Genomic DNA, 9,391 nt, shown 5'->3' with positions numbered 1-9,391 from the left:
AGCACAGAAATCAGAGATAAATTTATACAAATTAAAAAAAAAACAGTTTTCCTGGATAAATTTGAAGAACTTTACCTAGTTGTATATTTTCTCCATTTAAAACTGTTGCTTTTCTGTGCCTATAACTGAGCCTGTGTAATAGAAATAGAGTGCAGGACCCCTTTTCATTGCAGTTCTTCATATATATTAAAATTGTATAGAGATAGACTAACATCTAATTATTTAGCACCAAATACCTACTTTAGTCAGCAAAATACTGAGAGAAAACATTCTTGTAATATTTCTCTGTGTTAGGACCACCACCCACTAGCAGAGGCATGAAAAATCCAAGCAGAGGATACCCTCGTATCCTACAGCTACTGTGAATACCACCTGCCAAAGCCTTACAATAGTTTTGTAGATGCTTTTCTCTGTGTTGGGGCTACATCCCATGTACAATGCATACCGGTGTTGAAAGTAGGTCACCTCTCCCTCCAATGGCTCTATACTGGTTTGTTTTATCACACACACTAGTAATGTTAACAGAGTGAAGTATTGGGTGCATAATCTTACCCTTGTTCCCTCTTTGGTCTAAAGACACACACACACACACACACACCCCCCCATTCAAGGCCTTCTGAGTTGTCTTTCATCAAAAAAACTTGGCAGTGTAGACAAGGCCTTAGAGTCCTCACCCTTTTATATGAAATCAAGAATCCCGTATGTAATTGTTATACAAAGAGTTATAGAATTCTAGCAAGTCTGTATCACCCCTGTCCCCATCAAAGTGATAATCATCTTTATGTAGTCAATTTCAAGAACTAAGTTCTTTCAGACACTCCACCTGCCATTGAGACACCTTGATGATTTGTAGTTTTACAAATCCAGAGTTACTCTTTTGTAAACTGTATCCTTTCCATCACTATGTGAAAGAGCCCACAAACAATAGTTGAAATTGCAACTGAGTGGAGTGCTGTCAAGTATACAAAGCAAACTGAAAAGATAAGTTTTACATGCAGATTTTTAGGCTGAGTGATCAGAGGCGTTACAAATAATGCCAGTAGGTAAAACATTTTCTATAGAAGTTTGATTAAGGTGACCGTGACTTTTCTGTGTCTGTGCTAGCAAACACTTAGAACCCTCCACAAGAGTTCCTAAAGGTTCAGTAATACAAAGAATGTTCAGAAACTGTCAAGGGAATATTTTTGAATAAAGTGATTTGCTGTGTTCCACCTCAGCTCCTACTGAATGTCTGTTTTCGACAGCGAGCCATTGGCAGTTGTACCACTTTGGGCGGTGATTTTGTCACACCTTCCAGAAGGGCACTCAAATGGACAGCTTCATGTTAAAACTCAGGTACTGAAAGAAGCTGTTGGGTCAGAACTTAGCTCAAGCCTTAGTCACTAAGACTGTGGTGGGTAGGACTGTGAAGTAAGAATTGTACTTTTCCACAAGATGGTGTAATGCAGTGATGAATCAAGCACTAAGTCATAAATTGGACTACCTTACTACTTGATCATAATGAGTAGGGATGTCCTGTTATGTGTGCAGCCTAGATTCCAACATGGCACTGACGTTTCTATTCCCCTGTAGTCTCTATAAGGCTTTCCCTTTCCTGGCCTAAAGTAATATGTAGTGTAGATGGTGTGCTAGATTCTGGAGGTGGGTGAACTGATGGATATTACGATATTTTGCTGTCATGCACCCTGGGATTTAATTCTTTCAGACAAGACTCTGGCCAAAATATAAGGGAAGGAGAGAAGGAACTATATTAAACTGAAAGCTAAAGTATCCTCTAGAGGGCAACCTCTGCACACATTTGGTGTAGAGACCCCCCACTCCCTTGATTTTCAAACGTTAGGGGAGGAAATTTGTTTACAAACAATTCACTGAAAAACATTATCTAATATTTTTCTATTGTGAAACCTAGTACAAATGCCCTATTTCTCCACTGCTTCCTTTGGAAAGGGCTAGGAACATACAAGAAAAAGTTAGGTAGCGGGGGGTAGCCCTGTTAGTCTGTATCCACAAAAACAACAAGGAGTCCAGTGGCACCTTAAAGACTAACAGATTTATTTGGGCATAAGCTTTTGTGGGTAAAAAACCTCACTTCTTCAGATGCAAAGAAAAAGTTAGAGCTCAGTGCTTCATTCTACAGAGTATTTGAATTATCGTTCTGCAATTTGGACAAACTTCTGCCAAATTATATACGGATACTGCCAAAGCTGATGTTCACCCATAATTAACTAACCTTAAATACAAGAGTCCAACAGATGCCATGTTATTAAGCTGATAATGGGCATATTCAATACTTTACCAGGCCAATTTCTTGAATGGAGAACTCACCAAATTTAGAAAGCCAATTAACGGGAGTTGAGTCACTTAAAATATTTCACAGCTAGATTGGCCGCCTCATTAACTCAGGTAGGAGAACAGAACAATAGTCTCCACTTAATTGATTTCTTTCAACAGTCAACAGCATGCCCTCCAGCCAATTAAAGAGCGGCATTGGGGGAATTAAAAGAAGTCAAAAAATAGGATTCCCAAGTCTCTAGTGTTAGGAAGAGAAGTCCCTCACAGCGGGTACGTCCAGACTACCCGCTGTATCAGCAGGTAACGATCGATTTATCGGGGATCGATATATCGCGTCTCGTTAAGACGCGATATATTGATCCCTGAACGTGCTCCCTGTCGACTCCGGAACTCCACCTGAGCGAGCGGCGTTGACGGGGGAGCCACAGCCGTCGATCCTGCGCCATGAGGACGGGAGGTTAAGTCGGAATAAGATATATATCGACTTCAGCTACGGTATTCCCGTAGCTGAAGTTGAGTATCTTACATCGACACCCGCCTCTTCCCCCCCAGTGTAGACCAGGCCAAAGAGATAAAAGTATTTCCTATAGTGTTTGGCCTCTTCAGGTAACCCATGAAATTACAATACATAAACATTCAGAACCACAAGATAAATAACTATAGATTTATTGAGAAGTTGCAACATTCAGAAGCCAGAGATATTAACTGCTTCTACTCTTAAAACACACACATCTATAATTAATCCAAAATAGCTTGACACAGCTGTTTTCAGCTGTTGCAGTGTAACAAAATTACGCCATCCATTTCACTCATGGATTATGCTAATCCACCGCCTGTTACAAATGTCAGTTTCTTTGTTGTGGAAAAAGAAAATCTTAGTTTGTATAGCATACAATAGGGCACTGTCTGCATCAATGCACACAGCAGACTAACGTGCAATAAGACTATATATTTGACAGCAAAAAGGAATTGCTTTCTCAGTGTCAGTCTTGCATGCATGTGGTGCAACATCCACATTGTAGCTACTGTAAAGTCACTTCTCCTTGTATTGTGGTTTATCCTGTTAAAACGACTAATTCTTACTACTAGCAGATACTGGCCACATAAAAAGGTAAAGTAAAATCTGTGTCTTAAAAAAAAATAAGGGGGGGGTCTGAGGGAAATTGCTCTATACATGTAGATACTCCAGATGAGGAAACAAAGCAGATTTTGTTCCTGTTTTTTCAATTACAATAGTGATTAGAAATTTTATGGCAACAATTTAGTGCTCTTGTTGCAGTTTTAAAAGGCCGGTAAAAAGGGCTATTCCATACTCCAGGGTTCTGCTTTAGCCATTTCAAATTATTATAGATAACATGGACTCAAACTCTCCTTTCAGTACATTCAAGTTAGATATGAATACAACATACAGTACTCGAGTAACTATTTGAACATTTGAGGGAGGTTACCGGGGTTTATTAGAATTTGATTATCTTGTATCCATGAAATAAAGCTTTGATAAAGACAATGTAATTTTCAGATACTTAGATATTCTAAAACCAAATTCAGAAGTTAAACAAGGATTCTTTGGATCATGCATTTTAAACTCATTACACCTAGTTTAGAGGTTTTATGCTTTGTTCAAAGTTTTGGGTTGATTTGGAGAGGTACTAAATATCTATCGCCCCACCAAGAGTTGCTATTGCTTCTAGGGTTTGAAGATGAAGGTGTAATTTGCTAATTACTCTGTCTTTGCAGAGTTACTGATGCCTAAGAGAAAATCTTTGGAAAACAAACTACTTAGAATTCATTATATTCTGTGATGTTTCTAGGGTTTTGTTTGGTTGGTTTGTTTTTTTAAAAACATCTCTTTAAGACTTGGTAAACTTGTATAAAACCAGGATCTTTGTTAATTGTTCAGCTGCTCATTTCTCAGTTCTAATTCCTTGACATCATGATCATCTTCACAGCAATTAACATCATCACAAACAGAGGATTGTCTCTTCAAGGGAGGAATAAGCAGCATAAACTGAGAGGTAAAAATTTGAACATAGAGTTCCTTGTTTTTGCAAGGGTCCCAAGTAACAGGAGTGGGCAGGGGGGAATCCTGGTCCCATTAAGTCAAAGGAAAAACTCCCATTAACTTAAATGGGAGCTCAGGAATTCACCAGGAGAAGGAAATATTCTTGACATAGAATGTTTTAAAGTTTTTTATGTGCCATCAGCAGCTAAGTGCAGTTTTATTGGGGATGAGGAATCGTTTTATATTGCTTACGTTCAAACTGGAAAAATAACTGAACTGTGAGTGTCTTACTTTGTTTTACAGTTACATTACTTAAAATAATTAAAATATTTTTTCATTAGTGAGCATTCAAAGCAGGCCATTTACTACAAATTTTCTTTAGGTGGAACAAGAACCACCAAATTTCATCTGCATTACAAGTGAGAAACACCCAATTCAATAAGTTGCATAAAAAGAAAATGCTTTAGATTTCAGTGGTAAGGGCAGGTGAGAAGGACAAACTCGCCTTTTGTTGCCTCCCCTCTGAATCTCTGAATACATGCCCAGTTATTGGCTTTCAGTCACTGTGGATCTCTTACGAATAAAACGGTAGTACAAGTACTCATCCTGAAATTCAAATTCGTTGGTAATGTGCTGGATGACTCCTCCTTTTGCCAGTCTGTCTCCGTACATCACAGCTTCACCACGGTCAGAAACAAGCCCAACTTGGATAAGCCAGTTCACCAGCTCACAGCCAAAGAAGATGCCAGTCGAGGTCTTTGCACCACACCTGTATGTCAAAGGAATGATTCACCCATATGTTCTGTAAATCTGCTATCACCACTGCATGATGGGGGAAGGCAAGGAAAAAATACGGGGAAACAAGGAAAGACAGCATGATAGTTAAAAGTATGTTAGAAGAGAACCTATTAATTCTGTATGTTAAGGGCATGCACATTTCATTACCTTTTCCTAAACGCCTCAATGAAAAGCAAAATGCATGCAAAGTTCTGTTATGCCTGTAAAATAAACTTTATAGAACCTACACAGCAATCCTACAACAACACACGTACACATACAAATTATTGGATACTTACTTCAAATGTATTAATTAGCATGACCACTTCTGTAACAAAATACCTGATTTAATTAAATGTAAAATGCCAGAAGCATTAGGTACTTGGGCTGCACTTTAATGCTCACCTTTTCTACTAGTTTAAATAGCCACTGAATAATTGTGTATATTGTAGATAAGTCATTTAATTTGCTTATCTTGCTGCATCTTTATTTACTAGAGGGAACAATTAAGAACAATATGACACTGATGCAAGACGGAAGTGTTTTGTTTTTCTTTTTTGACTTAAGCCATGAGGCAATACTACTACTACTTTCTAGACAGTAGTAGGAAACTATCACTCAGAAATTTACTTGTAATGAATATTTCTGGTTATTTAAAATCTGCTCTATGGAACCTAACTGCAGAGTTTCTGAAATTTGAGCAAACAAAGATGATTAACAGCTACACAAGACAGCAACAACCAAGGAGCTTCTTTATATTTTAATTAAAACAAGCACAAATGTTAGCTTATATTAATGGAGCAACTAAACAAAGAACCAAAATCATAATAGTAGGATATCAGATACAGTATTATTAAATTAAAGGCGAAAATAGATGAATATTTAAATAAGGGATAGAGGGATTGCACCCATTTTCTCACAAATGGAAATAAGGTGGGAAAGAAAGGCTGCACAGTATATAATATTCAAATACAAAATGAAATACAAATATTTGATATCAGAAATTGGTATTTTTTAAATACAGAGACCCAAAATATATGTGCAGGCTTATGTTTCACTCTTTAAGTCTGATTAATTATCATATGAAACAAACTATAAAAGCAAAGAAATAGTAGGGAGGATAAAATGCCATGCACGACAGGCCCCGACTTTCCATTGTGCTGGGGGATCCTCAACCCCTGGCTCTGCCCCAGGCCCCGCCCCCATTCTCCCCTTCCCTCAAGGCCACCCCACCCTTTCCACCCCTGCCCTGTTCCACCCTCTCCCCTGAGTGTCCTACATCCTCGCTCCTCTCCTCTCCCCCTAGAGCCTCCTGCAAGCCGCAAAACAGCTGATCGCGATGGATGGGCAGCATGGGAACTGATTGGTGGGGCTTGCTGGCAGGCAGGAGGCACTGGGGGGTGGGGGAAATGCTGCTGGGTGCTCAGTACCCACCATTTTTTCCCCATGGGTGCTGCAGCCCAAGAGCACCCACAGAGTCGGTGCTTATGCTATGCACCATGTAGGTACAAAGCGCACCCCTGTCTATTTTGTAAAAATACTTCCTGATGTGCCATGTTTGCTTGTGTGGTAGGAAGCCTGCTACGTGAACTGTGTAATGTCTGTACCCCTATGTTCACCCCTTTTACAAGATTATGATAAATTTCATACAAAATATGCCTTGTGAGGTATCATTTGAAAACTCAATTTGCTGACCATTATTGTCCTGATAAAATGTTTATGGTAACATGGTGTGTAAAGATTCCACTGTATGATATTATTAAAACATGTTCCAAATCTGGGGAGCCATCAGAAACCAGTTTTCCAGAGACAAAACCTAGCCAATGCCTCAGCCAGGTGTCTACAAAATCAAATGAACCATCATCTGGTTAAGTGGCCATTCTTTGGCAGGAAAAGGATGAGAGTGAAAAGTCTACATCTTGACAAAAACAGCTTGGAGTTCCCATACAAACAGACTTTCTATCTCAGCTGGAAATGATTCTCGGAGAAAAAACTACAAGAAGGGAGAGCAGACACCCCAAATGATCTCTCCCTTTCTCTCTATCCATGGCATTGACAACACTTGAAGAACAAAGGAAGCAGCACTGGACTGGGGGAGGATCCCGACTGAAAGGAATTCAGCCAGTAAGACTGCTGAACCATGTGGTGAGACAGACCTTTGCTTTGAATTTACTTTAGCTTGTTAAGTTAAGCGTTAGTTGTGTTGTACTTTTATTTTCTTGTAACCAATTCTGACTTTTACAAGCAATGAGGCATAGTTGCTGAAAATCTATCTTTTTGTAGTTAATAAATTTGTTTTATCGTTTTACCTAAACCAGTGTGTTTGGATTGAGGTATTTGGGAAACTCCATTTGGGATAACAGGATTTGTGCATATCATTTTCTATTAATAAAATAAACTTTCTATGAGCTTGTATTGTCCAGAAGAGCACTGGGTAGTACAAGACGTATATTTCTGGAGAAACTCTGGGACTGGGAATTTGCTGGTGTTGCTCTGCAGTGTAATTCACAAGTGGCTGGCTATAGCACTCATACACTATAGCTGAGAGGAAGTTACATGCTGGAGGCTGTGTGAGAGCAGACCACGAGTGGTTGCTCTTACATCAAAGCCGTGTAAAAAGGACTCCAGGTTGGAGAACTGAGGGGACAGAGCTGTTCATTAGTCCCAGGGCCAGTGCAAGGAAGTTTCGCACCCTAGGCGAAACTTCCACCTTGCGCCCCTCCCCAGCCCTGTGGCAGCTCCTCTCCGCCCTGAGGTGCCCTCCCCACCAGGGAGCCGTGCAGCAGCTCCCCACCCCAGCTCACCTCTGCTCCGCCTCCTCCCCAAGCATGCCGCCCCCGCTCTAATTCTCCTCCCCTCCCAAGCTTGCGGCGCCAAACAGCTGTTTGGCGCTGCAAGCCTGGGAGGCGGGAGAAGTGGAGCAGTGACGGCGTGCTCAGGGAGGGGGCGTAGCAGAGGTGAGCTGGGGTGGGGAGCCCTGCGGCAACTCCCCCCCCTGCCCTGAGGCACCCCCGCGGCAGCTCCCTCCCCCTGCCCGGGGAGCCATGCGGCAGCTCCCTACCCCAGCTCACCTCTGCTCCGCCTCCTTCCCGAGCACGCCGCCCCCGCTCTAATTCTCCTCCCCTCCCAGGCTTGCGGTGCCAAACAGCTGATTGGCGCTGCAAGCCTGGGAGGCGGGAGAAGTGGAGCGGTGACCACGTGCTTGAGAAGGGGGTGTAGGAACACTGTAAAAAAAAAATCTTGGCGCCCTAGGCAACCGCCTAGTTTGCCTAAATGGTAGCACCAGCCCTGATCAGTCCAGATTATATCCTGGGTAAATGTCACAGATTGCCTTACTTCATCCTTCTTTAAAGCATTACTCACACATCATGGGGAAATCTGAAGCATTCTGATTAGAAAAGTCATTCCTGCCTTTTCTTTATATCATGGGTATTTGCAAAACAAATATGTTTAAGTTATTCTGCTTCTGCTGCTCCTTCTCCCCCACCTTCCACCTCAAACACAGTTTGGGGCATCGATTTGTTTCTGAAAGTTTGTGTGACATCACGAGATGATTATAACTTCATATGAAGAATAAGCAACAAGAATGTACTTGTAAGGGGAAGGACCTACAAATCCAGAATCACATGAGCAGTCTTTACAGGCGTAGCCATAGCAAATGCATGTAAGTATAGGATGCAGGATTAGGACCCCAAAGCTTTTTCTCATGCAAATACTTTTAGTCACAACAAAATAAGGTTTGATGTTTCCATTGAAGACAAGTTAACTAAACAAGCTGCTAAATAACTCCTCTTTCACACTGATGTATACTGTAATTTGAAGACATTTGCCATGGCTGTAAACACTAATGGAAGTGCTATCTTATTATTCCCAGCCTGTGATCTCCGAACAGTTTACTGCAGTTTAAATGAACCTCTGGAAAGGAACAGAGCCCCACCTTCTGTCTTTGACAATGCTTCTGACACAGACATCTCTGTGATAACGAACAAACTGTTGACATGTCATCCTGATTTCCTCAGGTACAGAAGACTCTGCATGTTCTGCTGCTTCTCTACTACCCCAGAGGAATTCAAACCTGAAAAATAATTAACCAAGAATTCAACAAAGAAACTGGCAATTTAAAATGAAAGCTGGAAAAATATTATAGAACTCAGGAGAAAATTCTCCACCAATTATGTTATAATATAGTGCATACACTAGCTATTCATGATAGAACTTCCTAGCCCATATACTGTTGGCCTTTGAACACTCAGAAGCTTGATTCTAGCTAAGGCAGAGTGGAGGCAAGGAACTAGGTATACCTCCAGGATTCAGAACTGC

The 9,391-nt window shown here is 40.9% G+C and overlaps 1 protein-coding gene across 3 annotated transcripts in view; it reads right to left on the bottom strand.

Annotated features, from left to right (window-relative positions):
• Nucleotides 1–2,942: 2,942 nt before the first annotated feature.
• GPR155 (G protein-coupled receptor 155) overlaps nucleotides 2,943–9,391 on the bottom strand; it is a 52,530-nt gene continuing 46,081 nt past the window's right edge. For 2 of the 3 annotated variants that reach the window (XM_054044113.1, XM_054044112.1), the window contains 2 exons: nucleotides 9,009–9,146; nucleotides 2,943–5,063 (listed from right to left, as the gene is read on the bottom strand). In XM_054044113.1, coding sequence (XP_053900088.1) covers nucleotides 4,841–5,063; nucleotides 9,009–9,146 — 361 coding nt within the window. In that variant the 3' untranslated portion in view covers nucleotides 2,943–4,840. Of the gene's footprint in view, nucleotides 5,117–9,008; nucleotides 9,147–9,391 lie in introns of all 3 variants that reach the window. The other variant, XM_054044114.1, reaches the window with a different exon arrangement.

The sequence above is a fragment of the Malaclemys terrapin genome, chromosome 11 (assembly GCF_027887155.1).
Source record: "Malaclemys terrapin pileata isolate rMalTer1 chromosome 11, rMalTer1.hap1, whole genome shotgun sequence".
Taxonomy (NCBI): Eukaryota; Metazoa; Chordata; order Testudines; family Emydidae; genus Malaclemys; species Malaclemys terrapin.
The sequence above is the reverse complement of the archived record's forward strand: the minus strand, read 5'-3'. Positions and strand labels throughout refer to the sequence as shown.